Below are 23,269 nucleotides of genomic sequence, written 5' to 3' on the forward strand. Positions count from 1 at the left end.
GAGGACCGCCACACATCCAGATGGTGGCGATAATATCCAAACTTGTAGCGAGTCGTGCGAAGGTGGAATTCGGCGGCAGGAATCAGGTTAAACAGCTCTTCGGAACACTCCCCGTGATAAATGCGGTAGAAGACACAAACATTGTTAATAAGAAATAAATAAATATGAACCTTATCTATCGATACCTACTCTGTGGTTATACACAGTTTGATATTGACAATATTATTAAAGCAGTTACATTCTAAGAATTTTTATAACGACATAATTATCTATAAGTTATGAGTTTTCTTATGCCTCGTGTCTTTACGCAATATACGGGTCGTTAAAGTAGTCTGGTTAATGCTTACGTTTAAAGTTTTACGTTGTCGTTTAGCCCGGTTGTTCGGTAAGGGGTTCAGCATGGGATTCTCCAGTGGTAGGGCTCCTTTGCACAGGATGCCGGCTGGATTATGGGTACCAAAACGGCACCTTATTTAGCCGTGAAGCAGTAATGTGTAAACATTACTCTGTTTTGGTCTGAACGGCGCCGTAGCTAGTGAAATTACTGGGCAAATGAGACTTAATATCTTATGTCTCAAAGGGACGCGCGCAATTATAGTGCCGCTCAGAATTTTTGGGTTTTTTCATGAATCCTGAGCGGCACTACAGGGCATATCAATTACCATCAGCTGAACGTCCTGCTCGTCGCGTCCCTTATTTTAATAAAAAAAATCTTCGGTGGAAGACGAATATAACCCTTAACTCTAAGTCATTAAGACGGGCTTTGGGTTAGGTTAGATTCTGCTTGTAAAAATCTTAGCAAACAATTTGTTATTTTTTTAAAGTGAAGTCATACAAGATTTATCAACGATACGTCACTCTAACGGTTGGCTCATTTGGAAGAGCTCTCGTACGGAACGCGAGAGGTCGCGGGTTCCAGTCCAACATCGTTCATAAACTTTGTTTTCAAAAAATTTTTGTGTAATCTTAGCGAAATTAGAATTTCCGCAAAATAATTGATAAATCAATAGAAACACCCTATAAATATTTATTTATTTAGGTAAGTATAAAAACTTATACCTTACTCACCTTTCATTTAATGTGGTATATCCTTGTTCTGGCAGTCCAGGTGAGTCATTCCAGGTGTTGATGGAGTAGCGCTTATTGCGGTTTCCCAATTCTACTTCTACTTTATCTCTCCTCTGAGCGTAGAACTGCAATAAAAATATGTATAACTGAGATCCCGATAGATTAAAAAATAGTAGATTTTACAACGAGTGCACAAAACGAACCATTTTATATCCGAGACTTTTAGCAGCGCCAGCCGAAGGCGGCGTTGATAGTAATGTCGAGTTATAAACTCTGCTTTTCATTTTGATTGCGAGGAAATGAAACAGTAGTATAACATGGACATTTTTAACAAGGTTGGAAATTTGAAGAAATTAATAAACACACGAAAAAACAAGACCTTTTTCCCGCCGCTTTTTTTTTAATCTTACGACATTAGGCTTAGACATATTAGGCTTGGGCTCTAGAACTATACAGCCTACTATTAAATTAATTTTGTAATATAAATATTTTTTAATTAATTAAATAACCTACTGTATTAAAATTTTAATATTCTATGTCTTAAAAAACACATGAGGCAAATAAATTAAAGTAAAGATTATAAAATAACAAATTCTATCTCTGAACTTTTTAGTGTGTTTGGCTGAATGGCTCATTTTCTTTGCCTTAATATAGATTCATTTATGAGTAGATACTTTTGTGCACTTGTGAACAAAAATCGATTTTGTGCAGCCTATATCGTGCACAAATAAGCAATTTCAGAGCTTGAGAAGTGAAAAGGTTTTTTTTGCACTTACATGAAAAGCTCGATCTTAGTCCCCGGTACGAGGGACAAAAGTGGCCGATTCTCTCCCTGCAAGATGAATTTTGTCCCTCGTACCAGGGACTAAAAGCTCGTATCTATACTAATATTATAAAGCTGCAGTGTTTGTTTGTTTGTTTGTTTGAACGTGCTAATCTCTGGTACTACTAGTCCGATTTGAATGATTCTTTCAGTGTTGGGTAGTCCATTTATCGAGGAAGGCTATAGGCTATGTTTTTTTTTCAAAATTAGGAATCCGTAATTGCTATTTTGTAACACAAGGTGTAAAATCGAAAACCTATTTTTGCGTGCGATGCAAAAACTATTGACAATAGAACAAAATGATGTACAGGCTATAATATAGGCAATATTTTATTACTTATAAAACTATCGCGTGAATTATACTTTATATGGCAAAACAACGTTTGCCGGGTCAGCTAGTACTATTATATGTTATTTCTTCAAGACAAGGAATCAATTTTGCATTTATAATGCAAAGACTGAATGTGTTAAATTTGTGAATTCCGATCTTCTCAAGAGAGGAATCGATAGAAGATACAAGTTTCTTAAGTATTGCCATCTGTATAACACAGTATGCTGGAGGCATCCAACATACCCACACACGATCGAAGGCCTTCGCTGAATCATAGTATTTGTTGGATGCAATTACTTATTATGACGGTAATCACCACCATCATGTTCACGAAGCATCCTTACACAAACAATTAGTTCAAGCTCTAAAGGTTGATGCATCCAATATAGTATAATTTATATTTATACATTTAATTCTTTATTACTTTCTATGAATTAATTTATATTATTTAAACACGACTCATATATTGGAAGCAGCATCTTACAAGCGAATTTGTTATGTATATTACAGCCATTGTAAAATACTCTATTTGATTGTAAAGAGTGGCCGTTGAGTTTCTTATATGGTCTTCTCAAGAGCTCAACTTTTTACGAACATATGGTAAATTCAGTTATTTAAAAGATATATTTATAGTGACGATTCAAAAGAGCTTTTAAGCCTAATTGAATAAAGTTTATTTGACTTTGACAAGATTCACCGCCAACTCTCTCACCTCTCCTTTCGACTCAACCACTTGCACCCATTTTTGGGAAAGGTGTGCAAGAAGATTACCAGCAGGGCAACCTTGACAGTTGTTTTCCAATACTTTTTAGGGTTCCGTAGCCAAATGGCAAAAAAGGGAACCCTTATAGATTCGTCAAGTCTGTCTGTCTGTCCGTGTATGTCACAGCCATTTTTTTCTGAAACTGTAAGAACAATACTGTTGAAACCTTGGTAAGTAGATGTATTCTGTGAACCGCATTCACAATTTCACACAAAAATAGGAAAAAACAATAAATTTTGGGGGAAAAATACTTAAAACTGAAATTCAATATTTTTTTTTTTTCAACAAACCCAATACCCCACTCGTATTAGTATCTATGGATAGGTTTTGATGATATTGAGTTTTCTAATATCATTTTTTTTAAACTGAATAGTCCCCCCTCCCGTCTGTAACTTCTAAAATAAGAGAATAATAAAACTAAAAAATATATGATAACTAAAAATGGTTTGAACGTCTATATGATTAGAGCTCATTTGCACTGCATTATTTTGAGCAAAGATTTTCCTTTCTATATAAATTTTATTGCTGCTCGGAACCCATCATAGGCGAGCCCGACTCGCACTTGGCCGCTTTTTTGAATAAGGTGACCTTATCGCTAATCAGTGATCTCTTTTTTATACGCGGTAACAATAAGAATGAAAGTCTTATTCAAGTGGTAATATAAATTTAGGTTTAAATAACTTTATTCTCACTAAGCCACTATTGCCCTTAGACACAATGATTTTGGTAGGTAAAATGCAATACAATGTTAGGCAAATAGAAAAATTATAAAACACCCCACTTATGTTATTGAAAAGTTCCACAATAATTGAGTATATGCCTTTGAAGACTCGCCTTAAAATAAGTTAATGTTTTGGCATTTCTTATTTCTGAGGGTAGTAGTAGGTATACCGAAGTATGTATCTGAGCACCCTCAAAGGTAATTGTCTGTTTTTCATAATTACTTCTTACTTTTGGCAGATCAATATGATTTTTATGAACTTTACAATCAGTTTATATTTGAGGTAGTCATATATATTTGAGACGTTTACACAGAGAAAAAATGGTTTCCTTTTGAGCATCCGGGAAATGTACATTTACTGGTTCCTTTCGATATTTTTGATAAAATATTTTTTTATCTACTCTTACCCGTCCTAAATTGTTGTACCTACTTCACCAAGTAAATAAGCTGTTACCATTTTTTATTTTATTTTATTTTCCACACACTTTTTGTTCCAGAAATATTAATTTGTTATATTCAAGGTCGTTGACTTATTACCATTTATAATAATGTGAGTGTGGGAGAAAAACAATGTGGTTCAAATTTTATTGTTTTACAAGCCTCAAAAGTGATTATTTAATGTGACAGGTTTTTAAGCATTGCCATTAAGAAAATTATCATGTTCTCGGATATTTTTAAGACTATATGTCAATTTAAATATATTTGTTATCAGAACAGAGGACCCAATATGGTGGTATGTATAAGCTGGGTCTATCAAAATTATTCTAAACAACTATGAGATCATTTAGGAGAATTTTGTTTAGTGGTAACATGCAAATTGATTTTTTTTAAAAACCGATATAGTGTAACTAAATTTGTAGTTCAAGAAAATTAGTGTAAGCTAAACTTTAGTTTTGTTTATGGTTAAAGACTACTTTAATTATTTAATTAATATTAAACCTCAACTATATTATTACAAATAAAAAAAAATTAACAAAAAACGACTTAAAAAAACACTAATCCAAAACAATAGACATAATATGCACTAAAAAGTATGAAAATAATTGAGTATTTTTATACAATGTTATTAATTAATCTAATTCAAGTAACGATTATTATTTGTTATAGGATCGGGACCACACGGGAAGCACGAATTATCAAAACCGGTTCACCCAGTCCAAAGTTTTTTATGTAACAAACATAAAAAAACATACCGATGAATTGAGAACCGCCTCATTTTTTGAATTTGGTTAAAAAGCTAAACACGTGTTGAACACTTGTTTTAAAAAAGTTCAATTACAAATCCGTGTAGGTATTTTTATTGTTTAGTGTCAAATGTCAATATAGACATCGCTAGATAGTTAGACACTGTTTAACAAAACACGAGTCTAAGCCATGTTTAAATTATTTTTTGTAATAACCCCGCAAATGATTTAGCAGGAAGGCTTGTAAAGGGTAAATAAAAATGCCTTATAAGCTTTTGTAGTACTTGTAATAAACTAGATTTTTCATTAAAAAACTAAAATTCTGTAGGTTATAAATCGACTTCCTTGTTTCATAGGTTTAAAAAATATTGCATAGCTTTATGATAGAAGCGTGTTTTGGCTATTTATAGTAATAATAATAATAAACTGCTTAATTGTGTTTTAGAAAAAAATATCAGTATGTATAATAGAAACAGAATGAGTACTCCTGGTGTCAATAAACTTACCTAAAATTAAAATTGGCAGAATTGAAATATTTTTAATTTTATTACGAAATATATGAATATATATTTTTTTTTAAATTAATTATTTAATGCAACTTATCCTAGCACACATTTAAATAAAAATTTAACTTTTACACAAAAATGTAATGTAAAATTTTCGTTTTTAAAAGTGTTTTATTTAAATTAGAAATAAATAACTATTAAAATACAATAATTATAGACATCAGGCTTTAGGTAATTACCTATTCCTACTAGTTATTTAGGTAATGTAATAATAAAAAAGAAAAGGAGAGAGAAAATATATATTTGGTTCAATAGACGTGATTAATTATGGTACGGTTATATTAAGATTTTTTTTAATTAATTTAAACTAATTTAGGAATTAATAAAAAATAGATTTCCATTTACAAATAGATGAACTGTGGATGTCAAGTACTTCACTATTATCGTTTTAATTACATGTAGAAATAAGTAGATATTCCTGTGAAGCTATAAATAAGACTTAGGACCTGTGTGTTAAGACCTAGGAATGAAAGTGGACGAAGCGAAACAAGTATGTAAGGATCGTAGCAAGTGGAAAGAAGTGGTCTCTGCCTACCCCTACGGGAAAGAGGCGTGATTATAAATATGTATGTATGTAGGACCTGTTATAGAAAAAAAATTAAAACACCTATCTTTTATATAGAAATAAATCAACGCCGATTATATCTAAATTGAATTCACATAAGCAAAAAGTTTGCACAGCTTTTTTAAAGGTCGTATGATGAATTAAATCTAAGTCATTAGTCATTGTTTCGTTAACGAATAAGAAAAACGTTGTGTATCTATTTTAATATGTTGGTTTAGTTTACAAAGTATCTGATTATGTTAATTGATATCACTGACCGGACTGATGACGGGCTTCTAATTTTAATGTCTTATTACAAATAAGTTAAACATTAAACACATGTTGAACACTTGTTTAAGAAAGTTCTATTAAAAATCTGTGTCTTTCTGTTGTTTAGCCAGCCTAGCGAAACTATTTAAGAAAAAAAGCGGCCAAGTGTGAATCGGACTCGTCCCTGAAGGGTTCCGTAGCAGCAAGTAAATTAGGAAATTAAATGATTTTTTTTGAGTTTATTGAATGAAAGTTAAATTTCGGTATACGATTTATGACGAATTATAAAAAAAAACTTATCACTAGATCTCGTTCAAACCAATTTTTGGTGGAAGTTTGCATGGTACATAATATATTTTTTTATTTTTATCATTCTCACAACACATTTTACCACTTTGGAAGTATCTCTCGCGCAAACTGTTCAGTTTAGAAAAAATTGATATTAGAAACTTCAATATCATATTTGAAAACCTATATCTAGGTACTCCACACGTATGTATGGGTTTGATGAAAAAAAAATTGAGTTTCAGTTCTAAGTATGGAGAAACCCCCAAAATTTATTGTTTTTTTTTTTTTTCTATTTTTGTATGTAAATCTTAATGCGGTTCACAGAATACATCTAATTACCAAGTTTCAAAAGTATAATTTTCATAGTTTCGGAAAAATGTGGCTGTGACATATGGACGGACAGACCGACAGACATGATGAATCTATAAGGGTTCCGATATTATGCCATTTGGCTACGGAACCCTAAAAAGTGATTCACTCGATTGTATGAAACCTGCAGTCATCGATAGATTGACAGACGACGGCTATAATCTTTCAAACTTTTTATTATTCCTATGAAGCTTACAAACTTAGCCGGACTATACTTCGTCGCTATAATATTGTAATTACTAGTATTTCAAACTAATGTCAAATGACTGCACGTTTCATACTAAACTAAATTTGAATTTTACTTAGGCAGTCCCGCCCCTTATTACGTAGTATTTACATCCTCTTTGTGTTCAGCGTTCAACAATCTTTAGACATTGCTAATATTTAAACACGAGCTTGTCTAAGGAGTGTCTTCTAACGGATAGATCGTATTCATATGGAATATTTAGATTATAATATGATGACAGCTGACAAAAATTGGATTCAAGGAACGCTTTAACTGTTCCTGTACACTTCAGTTTATGTTGTGTTTAACGGCATTTTAGTTAAACACATGCTAAACACTGTTTGGTAATAGAAAAAGATAAACTCCATTTTAGACGTTGTTATAGTTAGGTCAGTGTTTAATAAAACACGTGTCTAAGCTATGTCTAAATCAATTTATTGTTATAACACCGTAAATGTTTTTTAGTTGAGTTTAGTTAAAGTTAGACTCATTTTGGTTAACTAACAAGTTCAATATCAACCTCTCAAGATAACCTTTTTTTATCTTGACAAAATCATTAAAATATCTTTAATACGCCAATTGTCTATCAAAAGAAAAAAAAATATAGATGTACAAAATTAAAATGATGAACATTTATTTAAGTAATATCTACATATTTATAAGTGTGGTACACCATTTTTATTCACCCCAAATTCCGGAATGTTATCGGGAAGAACTGAGAACTATTGAAAACAATTACATCGACAATTTTATCAGATATTTTACAAAATGTGTTTACATACTCTATGTATGCTTAGGTACTGGAAACGCTGAGCAAACTACCTAATTGTTGGTGTTCACCTATCCATCTAATAAATCACAATTAAAACAAATCATTAATTTATTCATATAGATGTCAAATATATGATATGGAGCCGGCTTAGTTAAGTTACCTAGTTACCATATTATTATTTGGAAAAGATGCGCGAAATGAGCTAAAACAGCAGTCTCCTTCCCTAACAATATCGGTAGTGCCCCAGAGCACTAGATTTTTCAGATACACCAAAACCGAGAGTGCCGTACGGCACACTATTACCTCACCAAGTTCTGACCCTTGTTTTGTTTATAAGACGGTTTATTTTGCATGGTCTTATAGCTTGTTTCAATAGCTTACAGATACATTTACTCAAATCATCCTAATTATAAACAATCTAAAAATACACATAAAATAATACGCATTGACAGAACGCTGCGCGAGCGCCAAAAATCAAGTCATACCGCGCGATCATAGTTTCCGGAATGGAAAGGGATGGTGCATGCGTCATAAAATCTTGTATGATTTGTTCAACTCTCAGGTTGTGGCTTCATCTCCAGGATCTACTTTACAGTTGATAACCTGCTCAAACCCAATATTTATTTATTTATTTATTCATATGTATATAAACCTATGCATATTACAGCGCAAACCCGAGAGTTGAACAAAGCATACAAGATTTATGACGATACGTCACGACGAGAGGTCCCGCATCGTTCATAAAATTTTGTTATCAAATTTTATTTGTGTATTAATCCCAGAAGTGAGGGTTATCACTTTAAAAACATAACAAATTGTCATTATAATATAATCAATCAACTGTAAGCATAAAGGCATAAAATGCATTTATTTTCTCAAAATTGAGAATAAGACACTACTACCGCTTCAGAAAGAAATGCCGCTCTGAGAGAGAAGAAGCGGCGCAAGAAACACTCCCAGCATTTTTTTGCTCTCTTTTTAATCAAATATACAATATTGTATTGTCATTGCTATTGCTATAAAATAATCATAATCTAGTCCCAGGCTGTCGGATCACTTAGATATTCAGCTGTAGAGAAGTAGGATTTACGACAGAGACATTTTTTTATAAAACATTTAAATTTATTAATAGATAATGCCTGAACAGTGGCTGGGACTTTATTATAAAAGTGTATACATTTACCCTTAAAGCAATTATTTATCTTATGCCCTAAAAGCTATTATGTAGTAATTAATTGTTATAATTCTTACTCTGTCCAAAATGCCAACTTTTCCAAAATCGATCCACCCGGGCAGCAATGTACTGGCCACTTTCACCAGAGGATCGTTGTAGCCCCAGAAGAATTCACCAGCATTCATGTTGAGAAACAGCTTCGATCCTAAAGCAGTGATCGAGTAGTAGGCCGCAGCATTCGCGAAGTAGCCCATCTGGTCTGCAAGCAGGGTACTGATGGCCTATTTTAAACAAAATATATAAAAGTTTTAATTTGACTTAAAACGTTATATTTCTTTAGGCGCGTTATGAAAAAATTATAAGATTGAAATTTTAAGATGCGCGCGCATTTCTGTAACACAAAAGGAACATGGAAGTTAGTTCCTAAAATTTTCTGACGTTTGCGACATTCGTTTTTTTTTTAGATTCTTCGATAGGCAAGGGGTTTAAGCCGGTACAGCCGTATTCGTTATTTAATAATTAATTGCCATAGCCAAGATTTTTACAATATTGTTCTTTCTGCAAACATAGAATAGCACGAGGAATAAATAATTTTGAGGATTTTGCTTCGTTAGGCTAAAGAAGTATATATATATATCGTGCATACATAAGTTCACATACTTTTTCTACATAACATACTAGGGATATTATCAACGTAAAAGTTGTAAAATAAAAAGCGCCTCCAATGTTTGATCGATAAAAGAAAGCTATTATCGAGTAGGTCTTTATTAATATGAAGCGTTATTTGTAAAATAACAATAAGTAAGACACCATAGGTCGATATTTCAAACTTTTTCAAAACGTTTTCAAACAAGAGCTAGCTGAACATTCTCGATTCTCAGTTCAATGTTCAATGTGAGTATTTTGAATACGGGAAACATCATAACACTGTATACCTAAACAAACAGAGTTCCATTGATCAAATTCAAATATTTTAATTCAAAATATAGGTAAAATCACTTATTAAAAGTCAAAAACTACCACCCATTCCAAAAGGAAATATATAACAACCTAACTGACCCGACAGACGTTGTTCTGTACATAATAAATAAAATACTGTTTTTTAATGAATTTGTCAATAATATTGCATAACATCAAGAATTATTTCGTAAAATATGCTCCCTGTTGTTATAATGAAATTGTTTCACAGTAGAACTGTCAAACCGCTCGTCAATAAATTCTCTCATAGAAAATATGTCCATAAAAACAAATATTGGAAATAAAAATAATTATGGGTCCCAAATCAAAATAAAAGCTTTATTTATTATTACCTATTAGTTTAGGAGTTCACTGGAAACAAACACCAGGACACTAGTTTTTTTTTTAATGAAAATAATGGACGAGACGAGCAGTACGTTCAGCTAGTGGTAATCGATGCGCCCTGCCCATTACAATGCAGTGCCGCTCATTATTCTTGAAAAACCCCAAAAATTCTGAGCGGCACTACAACTGCGCTCGTCACCTTGAGACATAAGATGTTCAGTCTCATTTGCCGAGTAATTTCACTAGCTACGGCGCCCTTCAGACCGAAACACAGTAATGCTTACACATTACTGCTTCACGGCAGATATGGGCGCCGTTGTGGTACCCATAATCTAGCCGGCATCCTGTGCAAAGGAGCCTCCCACTGGTAAACATTTATATATATATTAAGATGTATCATCTATTGAGAGGATGTTTGAGATGACATGAAATTAACATCTAAAAATATAATATTCATCATTAAATTATGCAAAAACTATAATAACCATCTGGGAAGCGTGTTACACGTGGACCAGCCATAAGCTTTTTTGTATCACAAACAATAGACAGTATACTTAATATTATATTCGTTTAGGTAATTAAGAATATATTTTTATATCGGAATACGTTCACACATTTAACCCAAGCTTGTACCTTCCATTTATTTAGAGACATGTTGACACGTGAATAACTATACTAGATCTAACACGTGGGTTTGTGTGTGTTTTATTTTATGGATGAGGATGACTAAAACTTCCATTTAATATACAGATTTTTGAACAAATTGCATACATTTTAATCGAACTTTTGATTAAAACATTGTTTTATTAGGAAATAATCTGTGGTTTTCGCGGTTATGTCTATACTGAACAGATGCAGTCTGTTACTTTCTTTGTAAGGTAATGTATAGTGGAAAGTATAGTTTTTTTTTTATTAAAATGAGGGACGAGAAGATTTGCGAGTAATTTTACTAGCTACGGCGCCCTTCAGACCGAAACACAATAATGTTTACTGCTTCACGGCAGAAATAGGCGCCGATGTGGTACCCATAATCAAGCTGGCATCCTGTGCAAAGGAGCCTTCCACTGGTAAAAAACCTCTGTTACCTTATTTGGATTTGTGTTGGTCCATTGTACATTATGAAACAGGCTTGCGTTAGTATCATTGTTCAGCCATATTGGCAAAGAGATTAACGTATATACACTACATGACAGTGCAGAACACGAACAAAATGGAAATTTAAAATTTATTTACTACTAGCTGATGCCCGCGACTTCGTCCGCGTAGATAAAGGTTTTTAAAAATAATAATCAAGTTTGGAATGGAAGATTTATCCTATTTCAGTTCCGGTTCCGTTCTTAACATATTATATGAATCTTATTTCGAGGTAGATTGCTATGGCAAACTTAACTGACTATTGGTATAGTTATAGCTCATCGACGTGAAAACCAGTTTTTCGCGAAACCCGCGGGTACCATGGATTTTTCCGGGATTAAATGTAGCCTATCCTTTCTCAAGCTCTAGTATATCGCTGTACCAAATTTCATCAAATAGGTAGCTCCGGCGTAAACACGTAACAAACAAACTTACATTCGCATTCATAAAATTAGTAGGGATTTGCTTAAAATTATTTACGTTACTCGTACGTCATTATACGGGCTTTGATTACAATGTGACAGTTCACAGTAGCGCAAATAGCACACGTTCTGTCTTTTGATAGTTGAAATATATTCTCATTATTTTAATATAGCTGGAATCTATCTAGGTGGCGCCATTATCGCATGAGATTAAAATTATTATTGTATCAACAATTTGTCAATTTTCGGTCTACGGAAATTGATATCTAGAAGAGTTTTCATTTATTTAGTTTGTTAAAAATTTATTATTTACTGAAATTAATTTGAAAACAAAATTTATGTACGATGCGGGACTGGAACCCGCGACTTCTCGCGTTCCGTGCGAGCCCTCTTTCCACTGAGTCAACCATTTGAGTGACGTATCGTTGATAAGTTTTTGTATTTGTCTTGATCAACTCTCAAGTTGTGGCTTCATCTACAGGATCTACTTTAAAGTTGATAACCTGCTAAACTCCAATATTTCCATATTAGGAAATTGATTTGAGATGTCGCTCTAATTAATCTAAACAATTTTTTATGTTTTTGTAATGTTATTAAGTGATAACCCTCACTTCTGAAATTCATTTTATTTGTGTATTAAAAACATAACAAATTATTTAATGCACGATATCACTTTAATGAGTCATAAATTATAATTTGCTGTTTATATTTAACAACTTCTTATTTAGGATATAAAAAGTCAAGAGATTTTAAGCAATACATTAGCACCGGTTCTAATTCGATGATTGTTTGTACACACTTAGCTTTTTAAGTATACTAGTCATCTGAAATCGGCAAAGCCCCAGGGCACTCCGTTTTTCAAATACACCAAAACCGAGAGTGCCGTACGGCACACTCTTCCGCCACCAAGTTCTGACGCTTATTTTGTTTATAAGATGGCTTATTTTGCATGGTCTTATAGCTTGTTTCAATAGCTTTCAGATACATTAACTCCAATCATCCTAATTATAAGCAATCTATTGCTACACGTAAAATAATACGCATTGACAGAACGCTACGCGAGCGCGAAAATCACGCCGATCTGAGGAATACTAGAACGGAAAGGCTAGAGAATTAGGACCTATTTGAATGTACGGAATCCGGAAGTAGATGATTCGGATAGTATTCAAGAGATAGTATATAAGAGTATGTTGTTATACTTACAACTAGAGCAATATTCGGCGCGATAATGGGGTCACTGTACTGACCCACAGATTTATCAGGGAGGAACTTCAGCTTGATCACCGGGTTCATAGTCATCACTCCACGGTCTTTGTCTATGCTTATATTCTCGTTCGTTCTTATCTCTCTGGAAAAAATACGACATGTTAGCAATAGCATTGAATATGAATAGAATATAATATCATAGTTAGTTCGCATTCTTCATCATGATTGTTGTTGTGTAGTGGGGAGGGTCGTTTCTTTCCCTAAAATATGGTCGAGGGAAGTCAATTTTTTTTTATGGAAAAGGAGGACAAACGAGCGTACGCGTCACCTGGTGTTAAGTGATCCCGCCGCCCATATTCTCTTGCAACACCAGAGGAATCTCAGGACCGTTGCCGGTATTTAGGGAAGGTGTACGCGCTTTTTTTGAAGGTCGTCCCATGTCGTATCGTCCCGGAAACACCGCACAAGGAAGTTCATTCCACAGCTTTGTAGAACGTCGAAGCAAGCTCCTTGAAAACCACTCTGTGGGGGACCACCACACATCCAGATGGTGGAGATGATATCCTAACTTGTGGCGTGTCGTGCGAAGGTGGAATTCAGCGGCAGGAATCAGGTGATACAGCTCTTCGGAACACTCCCCGTGATAAATGCAGTAGTGCAGAATGTAGCAATGTCTCTACGCAACGCCAAGAGATCCAGCCGTTATAGACATTATCCAAATCGATAGTTGGAGAAACTATCGATGTGTCATGCTAGTGAAGGGGCCAGTCTTAACTTTGTAAAGCTATATTACACTCTTAAATACTACTACCACAGTGCGCTTGATTTGATACATCTACAGTACTCAATATCTCATGCGTTTTTTTATGTTTGTCGCGTCAACCACGAAAAACCTATTTTGTTTTGGAGTTTTGCTCTCATGTCTGAAGTTGTACGTCCTAGAATCAGCTCGAACCATCTGACTGCAACGCAGAGCTGCGCGAATCGTCAGAGTGCTCCAGGAACCCATTCAGTGACCTGGGAACGGCTAGTTCACTTGGCGTTGCAAACATGCGTCGCTTTATTGTGGGTCTTCTATTGCATTGATCACGGTGTGTTCTGAAAACCTATTTTACCTTCGCATGACACGCCACTATCAGAATGCCGGCTAGATTATGGGTACCACAACGGGGCCTACTACTCCCAAAGCAGTACTGTGTAAACATTACAGTAGCTAGTGAAATTACTGGGCAAATTTTTGGATTTCTCAAGAGTCCTCAGCGGCACATTGTAATGGGCAGTTATCATCAGCTGAATGTTCTGTTCGTCTTGTCTCTTGAAATAAACTTGAACCACCCCCACCATCTGGATATATAGTAATCCATTTATATTGTTTTCAGTAACCCACGATACAAAAATTGTTTCAAGACGTATTTTAGAGATTTAAATTGTATACCTACTTAAGTTTTTTGGTATTGTAAAAATCTATTGATATGGAAGAGAGTGGCTTTCTGGTACAAGTGTTCCTTACGTAACAGAAAGTCATATCTATGTTCGTACAATACTTGTTACTGCTATAAATATTTTTCAAAGATATTTTTTGCTTTATTCAAATCCAATCGTTTGTATGAAGGTGACATTTGATATTTTGAATATTTAAGTTATTTTAAGAGCAAATAAAATCATCTGAAAATGGAAGCCAGCCGGTTTTGTTAAAATAAAGTCAATGACCTGAAGATGGGACTTTAACTGTTATCTCTACATAATATATATTTAAAAATAAACCGCACGGCGGAAGTGAAAACTTCATTGGCAATCGCAATCAATTTATATATAAATTCCTAATATCCCTATTAATATTACAAATGTGAATGTAAGTTTGTTTGTTACGCTTTAACGCCGCAGTAATTGAACCGATTAAAATGAAATTTGGTACAGCGATAGACTAGAGCTTTGGAAAGAACATCGGCCACACTTTTTGTCCCGGAAAGATCCATGGTTCCCGAGGGGTTTCTGTAAAACTGAAATTCACGTCGATGATCTATAATCATACCAATAGTAGGTTTAGTTTGCCATAGCAATCATCATCGAAATAAGATTCGTATTTAGGGAACGGGAGCGAAAACGGGTACTAGAACTGGAATAGGACATGAAATTATCTTCAATTCTAAACTTGCTTATTATTTTTAAAAACCCTTTATCTACGCGGACGAATTCGAAGGCATCAGCTAGTAGGAAATAATCTGGTTTGGTTAGGAAGTTAGCAAGAACTGTTTGAGGTAATGGTGTTTATTTCAGCTCGTGAAAACTGCATTGATTTCAAAATGGAAATATGAGTGTCACCGCGTCACTTTTCTTCTTCCGAGTCTCATACTCGTACCACAATGCGCATACATTCAATATAAAACTAGACTCATTGTTATTCTGCTTATTGATATTTGAGACGATGATTGTCTTATTCTATAATATAATGGTGATGTCTAGGTTTTTAGAAAATTCATCTAAAACTACGAACAGGGCGTACGAACAGGGAGTCTTTCACTTCAGGGCGTTTTAGGTAAAGAAGTCAACCCTAAAGTCGTCAGAAGAGTTAAGAGTCACGCGATAGAAAGAGAGGCAACTTTCAGGTGAAAAATAATGTAGGTTAGTGCGATCTCAATGACACCTTATTGTATGACCGCAAGAGTCCCTATTTCTTTAATTCATTTTTCGGAGTGAGACTTCGGTACTTGTACTATTATATATTGCCTTTGGTAGGAAAGGAAATAAGAAAATTCCAAAGTTCTGGAGATTTCTCAGAGATGCGTGATTACGTATTAAATGCGGTCGGAGTCTCGGGCAAATCAAATATAGCCTATTTATATTAGTATAGATTTCACTAACCGATGGTAAACATAGGGCACACTAAAAGTTTTCCACTTCTAGCTAATCGGAACTATTTGAATTTCGAATGTTATATTTTTTGAAACGTTGCAACCTTCTTAGTAATGAAAAAAAAAAAACAATTGGCGGGAAATCATTTGTCAATAGTTTTTTATCACACATCAAAGTTGTACGCAACGAAAATTGAATTATCTCGAAAAGATTTTAGAGCGATGATTTTTTATGATTTTAAAAGTTCTCTCTCTCTCTCCGCAAGACTGTGCCGCTCGTCTTCAAAATGCTTTTGGGAGAGAAGCACCTTGCTTGAGCACCGTGAGGTTTGCTGAATTGTAGATAGGTCAGGTTTAATATCGGGGTTATTGTTGTGAACCCGAAAATAAACAGCAATCTTGTGAATGGATGTTTGAAAATGAGACCAGGCCAACAAAAGTGAGGCAGGCGAGAAACGTTGGTAACAATATTATCGCGTTTATTTTCTCAGCTGCGTGTCCCATCTGCACAATTCTACTTGAAGATCAAAAGAGTGTTAATGCTGAGGTATTCTACTATTTATTTATCCAGGGTGTTAAAAAAGTTCGCGAAAGACGACCAAGAAGCCGCGTTCTCCTACATCATGGCAACGCTTCTTCACACACGGCCACCAAAATTAAGTAATTATTAGCTTCCGAAAAAGTACAACTCGTCACCCATCCTGCACATAACACCGACCTAGCACCCTGTGATTTTTGCATTTTCCCCAAAATCAAAGATTTGGTGAGTTTTTACTTTTACCAATTCCGAAGAGCCATTAATAGCACGTAGAAAACATGCCTACTCTGTGGTCCTCCAGTTTTAATGGTTCGATCGCATGAAAAAATGTTTAAAATGTAAAGGAGAGTATTTTGAAAAGCAATAAACATAATATTTTGGTTATAACATGTTGTTTTTGTAAGTTACGCAAAACTTTTAGTGTGCCCTAAGAACATTCTCAACTTGATAATTAGTTGTTTGCGGTTACGAATGCAGCATTCTTCTTTTGAATACCACAAGTTAAAAGACACCTAGTAACTCAGCACAGGGTCCTTGTCAGGTCAAATAACACGTGACTTGACAACACAAACACATTAGTCTGACACGTATTAGTCGGATGTTACAAGCAAAAAATATTCATACAACATATAAACAAAAACTGTATTTAAATACAATTCAATCATCGCGTTATCTAAATGATGAAGTGTTTCTTATGGAGAATTTTCTTGCCTGTTTGAATTTTTGATCTCGAGGTGTTCTGCACCTTCCGCTTAAAATTATTTAACTCTCCTACGCCTTATTTAATAGCGTTTAAAATATAATTTTAATTTTCCTAAAACTTATTTTAAAGAGTTGTTCATAATATTGCCAAAGTCTACTATGTAATAGAAAGATAATTCTTTTTCGTTTCAAATGTTATGATAATTGAGAAAAAAATCGTAGATGACGTATTAATATTATGAAAATTTGATTTATTTTCATGAAAATGACACGCGCAAAGTGCAACATTACATTCTCAATATCAGATCAAATATGTACTAGATTAATTAGCTTTGCATGTGAACACACAGCGGAATAAAATGGCTCCATATAATAATAATAATAATATTTATTGGCAACATAATTACACTACTAAAAATAGGTCGTAAATCTAATATATAAAATTCTCGTGTCATGGTGTTAAACATTGAACTCCTCCGAAACGGCTTCACCGATTCTCATGAAAAATTTGATTGCATTTTGGGTAGGTCTGAGAATCGGACAACATCTATTTTTCATCCCCCTAAATGTTAAACGTGGTCCACACGATTATTTTGTTTTAATTTTTTTGAAAATTATAAAAAAAATATAAAAATACATACAACTTCAAATTTTCACCCATCTACGATCAAGAGTTACTATTGTATCGCGATTTTAATATCAGCAATACAACGTTTGCTGGGTCAGCTAGTTATAATATAATAAGGGAGAACCTTTAACAAAAACGTGATTTTACCATAATATATTAAACTAAAATTATAACTTAAGCAAACTAAACTTAGACTATAAAAACAACTTAAAAAATAATTAAAACAGACATAGTAAAATTAAAATAAATAAAACAATTAGATTGAGGAGTGCAATCACTTTAGTATTGCCAATCGGAGGCCCACTCAGTATACGTCGAGCCTTCAGAGACTCGACACTGATTTTCAGTAGGCACCGTGTTTGGCAGCACGGACAGCGACTGCAATAACACAGCTACAAGTTGCAACACAGCTCTAGTTTATTGTTGATAGTTGTAAAACTTCGCGGACACAGGATATAATGAAAATAAGAAGAAATAAAAATAAATTGATAATAGACACGCTATTTGGCCATAACAAAAAGGTAACATTAATTTAAGTTCAAATATTTTCAGAATAATTTTAAACAATAATAGTCGGTTGTCACAATATCGATGCATGGGAATATAATATTATAAATTAAATTTGTAAGGATCCAGGGTGTTTCAAGTAATATAAATCTAAGTTACTGTTTTTTCTAAGACTTATGGGTTATTGATTGCTTATTTGTTTCTGAAATAAAAGAGTCTTATATTTTAATTTGAAACTCGAATTTTTTTTCAGGTCACAAAGAGGAGGTAGCAAGTCAATTCAGCATTTAGTGGCTGTAAACGGAAAGCTGCACTATATTATTACTATAAAGATATGGCGGTACTTTATAATTTATTATACCGAAAAGAAGCGAAGCGAAGCAAAGTGTAAATGCGTCCGATAATCCAATTTTTAAAATTTATTATTATTTAAATAAGTTACGTGAGCACGCCGTGGAATGTCGAAGAAGTAGCCTGCACATGCGTTTTGCACACGTTGTATTAAATTCTTAGTTTGTGCAAGTAAGCGTGGCCCTACCTACTACTGTATCAGCATAATTAAACTTGGCTAAGACCAGGGCTTCGCATAGCTTAATGCGCACTACAGGAAAAATAAAATCTCTTATGCGATAAAGAATCTTTAAACGGTAGAAGCAATTCTGAGAAATACTTAGAACGTGCTTTTCGAAACGAAGCCTTTCATCCTTTAGAACCCCCATATTGCACGCCTCGGTAACTCGTTGTATACTCTCTCCCTTTATTTGTATGTCAGGGTCGAAGTGTGATATTGCATTTATTTGCCGTTCGGTACCAAGTATCATGAATTTTGTTTTACTCGAATTTAGGACTAGGCGATTCGATTCAGGGGACCTACTCCTAAAATCGATATTCGATAAATCGTGGCATTAGTCGTGTCGAATCCTACTATTAGTTACATCGTATTCAATGTCGAAACGATGATTGAACGAACGAAACATTATTCGATATTATCGGTCCTAACCCTTCTCTTAGTTGAAAATGTCAGATATTCGAATTTCACAAATAATCAAACGTCACTTTAACGATAATCTCAACGACACCTTCTAGGCTGTCGATGCTAATATCGTTTCAAGTTGTATATATATATATATTTGCCATACAATATACATACTTAATATTATTGAAATAATTAAATGTGATTTTTTTACTACTAAGTCATTTAAGTCATTTTGTTGATCGTTTATGCGTAGAAATAATGCAAATGGCCGCCTGAGCAATAGGAAGTCGACGGGTTGAGTTACTTTTTTTTACATTTTATTATCCGCGAGTTTTGTATTATTTATTCAATTTTAAATGGTCATATATTAACATTATGTGTTAATGATACCAAATTGGTGGTGCAGAGTCTGGCATGGTCCTTAGCGCGTAAACTATGTTTTGACTTTTGACACTTAACAGCGACGTAGCACAGATAATGTTTAGGTTTGAACATATTTCATTCACACTAACATCGTAAAAAAATCAAAATATTAGTCTATGATAATGATAAACGATAAGGAATTCGAACATTTGTTAGAGTAGGGTAGTTGCGATATATTCGGAGTATTATCGTATCGTTCCGAATGTATCGTTGTCGATTTTGCGAGTAGACCTCCTGAACATAGTACGATACGTTCTGAGTCGTTATTTAGTTCTACCATAGCTGAACGTGTATTTTCTGGCTGAAATGAGATATATAATTGTATATTATTTGCGTATATATGATAATTGCAGTGTTTTATTTCCTGTATGATATCCGCAGTTTAAATAATAAATAAGATAGGGCCTATTATAGATCCTTGCGGAATACCTCTTTCAACCTTACTACACTCTGACCGATAGACATTGCCGTTCTCATGTCTTACGTCTACTGCTTGCATGCGATTTTTCAGTTCTTTGCTTTTGAACCATAATAATGTTGCTGTAGAAAAACCTTAATATTATAGCTTGGAAAGAAGCAACGATACACTTAAACAGTCGAATGCTTTAGTATAGTCCAGAAACACTAACATAGAACCCTCCTTTGTCCTGAGCAGTCAAAATGTCATCAACTACATTAATGAGAGCAGTCGCGGTACCTCTCTGTTTCCTAAACCGGGACTGCAGATCTGGTAAGATGTTCATTGATTCCAGATACGTTCTAAGTTGTTCAGAAACTACTTTTTCTAATATTTTAGACAAGCATGGTAATATACTGATAGGCCGTATGTCCTTGAGGTTATTCGGGTTATTTGTTTTTGGGATAGGCTTGATGATGGCCTGACGCCACTTGCTTGGAAGAGTACTAGTTAAAATTGACGTGTTCACTATTGTGGTTATTATTTGCAAGGTGTAATCTAGTATAGCTAAAACCATTTCAAGTAAGATACCATCATGTCCAGTTGCGTTTGAGGTTAGTGATTTAATGTGCTTATGGATATCAAGCTCTGTGACAGTTTTCAAGCTGAAGTTGGAGTCCCTAAATTTGTGATTCTTGTAAAAGTTTATATATTTTTCAGTAAAACTTTTATTACTAGGCACTGTAAGAAAATGGTTATTTAAAAGATTGGGGTCTTTTAGGTTATCAGGCAATATAAAATCGATCTTTTTACAGTTAACGTTTAAATTATTTTTTATGAGTAGCCAAAGCAATTGAGGATTTCTTATATTTTTGTTTATGTGTATGTTATAGTATGCCTTTTTTCATTTTTTATAGCAGTGCATACCGTGTTTCGGAGACTTTTGTAAAAAGCTAAGTGGGCTTCAATGTTGGTCTTTTGGGCTCTAATAAATGTTTTATCTCGAAGTTTCATCATTATTTTTATATTAAAGGTTATCCAAGGATAACGTCTTTCTTTAATGCATACACGTTTAAGTTGGGCCAATTTATCAAAAATGCGCAGTAATTGATTGTCAAATGTATTGACCATATCATTTAAGTTTTCTGTTTGGTACATATTATATTCCCAGTTATACATATCTGTGGTTTTTTTTTTTAATTCAGTTGGTTTTAATATTTTTGATTATTTCGGATATATGTTTTTTGGTTGTATATTTCCTTCATCGACATGTAATAAGACAAAAACCCATGATCAAACCCTACTTAAAGTTACTGATATAATCTACTGATGCTATTTAATCTATTGAGGTACTCGTATCATCATCATCAGCCGAAATACGTTCACTTCTGGACAAAGACCTCCCTCAAATTTTCCATGACCATCGGTCCTGCGCTACCCTCATCCAACGTATTCCGGCGATCATGATAAGATCGTCGGTCCATCTTGAGGGGGGGCTTACCAACACTGCGTCTTCCGGTACGTGGTCACCATTCGAGGACTTTTCTGTCCCACCGGCCATCTGTCCGTGCTCTGTCCTGTGCCACTTTAGTTTCGGAGACATTTGCGCTATATCGGTGACTTTAGTCCTCCTACGGATCTCCTCATTTCTGATTCGATCTCGCAGGGAAACTCAGAGCATAGCCCTCTCCATTAGCGACCACGTCTGCGCACCGAAAGTCATCACTGGCAACATACACTGGTTGAAAACCTTCGTCTTCAGACACTGTGGTATTTGGGACGAGGTATTCGTATAAATAGACATTAAAAAAGAAGTCAACCGTATTTCTTTACTGATTTAGTTTAATGGTTTAGTGACGAGTGCCTAATGAACAACGGACATATCGCTAATTCCTTTGATGCTAAAAGCAAAGCAGAGAACCTATTAAGTAGGTTTACATTCCTTGCGTTTAATACTCGCATTTTTAAAAATTCCCATGTTATATCGACCTGGAAACTAGTTTAGATATTCGTGAGAATATTTAAAGTTGCGTGGAGGAAACGACCTTGAGAAACGACCGAGAATAAACGCTACGCATACGTATGGTGAATGTATATAATATAAAGTATATAAAAACGTGCGTTTGTCCAAAATTACAAATCTCCTAAACTTAATCTATCACTTTGAATTATAAACACAAAGTTGTATGAACAGGCGAGTGAAGAATGGCCCGGTGTGACTAGTCCTTACAGATACTACAAAGATGAAAAATTTGTGTTTTTGTATGTATGTTTGTAATGTTTTCACACAAAAACAACTAATACCGATTTCAAAAATTGTTTCACTTCTTCGCGCATCTTCACTGAGTGATATAGTCTATATTACATTTTCAAAAAAAAAATAGAGGTATCTAATAAAAATGAAATAATATAACCCAAGGTGTGAAAAAATTTTTGATAAGAAATCTGTCATCGCGTATGCTGCGGAAAGTATTGATGATAGAATAGAAAATGTTCTATAGTATCATTGAACGTACCTACAAAAAAGTCCGCGATACCATATGTCCAACTACTGTAGTTATGACACTATAACTACTTTTTAAAATTTTAAAAGTTAATTAAAGTCAATATCAAACCATATTATTAATACAAATAACAATAAACACAATAATATTAATCCTTATCCCATGAAATGATATTTTATTAAAGACATAAAAGGCCGGCAATGCTCCTGGGATTCCTCTGGTGATTCAAAGAGTAAAGATGACAATTATAGAAACGCGAATGAAGCCCTATCATTGAGCAGGATAAATCTATGCATACTCACCAGGATGCTAACTGGGCACTGTCGCCTAAATAAGCACCTCAGTGTGGTCGGAATAAAAAACGGGTGATCCGGAAACCAGAAGACCCCGGTTCGAATCCAGATGTCCTATTAGTTTTTTTTGCTCAACTCTTGTACATTCTTTAAAATCCGAGCAAGGCTCGGTCGTCCGGATATTTATAATAATAAAGGGTGACAATAATCACTTACAATAAGTAACACACTCGTTGGTTCTCCTCTCCCTTAAAAAAATCTCTTTATAAAAAGTATAAAATCTTAC

At 34.1% G+C, this 23,269-nt stretch overlaps 1 protein-coding gene across 1 annotated transcript in view; it reads right to left on the minus strand.

Moving 5' to 3' along the window:
- Positions 1 to 23,269, minus strand: part of LOC126974532 (scavenger receptor class B member 1-like) — a 113,764-nt gene that overhangs the window by 15,096 nt on the left and 75,399 nt on the right. Inside the window, exons 5-7 of the mRNA XM_050822048.1 lie at positions 13,161 to 13,305; positions 9,177 to 9,380; positions 1,069 to 1,193 (exon numbers count right to left, since the gene is read on the minus strand). Coding sequence (XP_050678005.1) covers positions 1,069 to 1,193; positions 9,177 to 9,380; positions 13,161 to 13,305 — 474 coding nt within the window. The remainder of the gene's footprint in view (positions 1 to 1,068; positions 1,194 to 9,176; positions 9,381 to 13,160; positions 13,306 to 23,269) is intronic.

Source organism: Leptidea sinapis, chromosome 32 (genome assembly GCF_905404315.1).
Source record: "Leptidea sinapis chromosome 32, ilLepSina1.1, whole genome shotgun sequence".
Lineage (NCBI taxonomy): Eukaryota > Metazoa > Arthropoda > Insecta > Lepidoptera > Pieridae > Leptidea > Leptidea sinapis.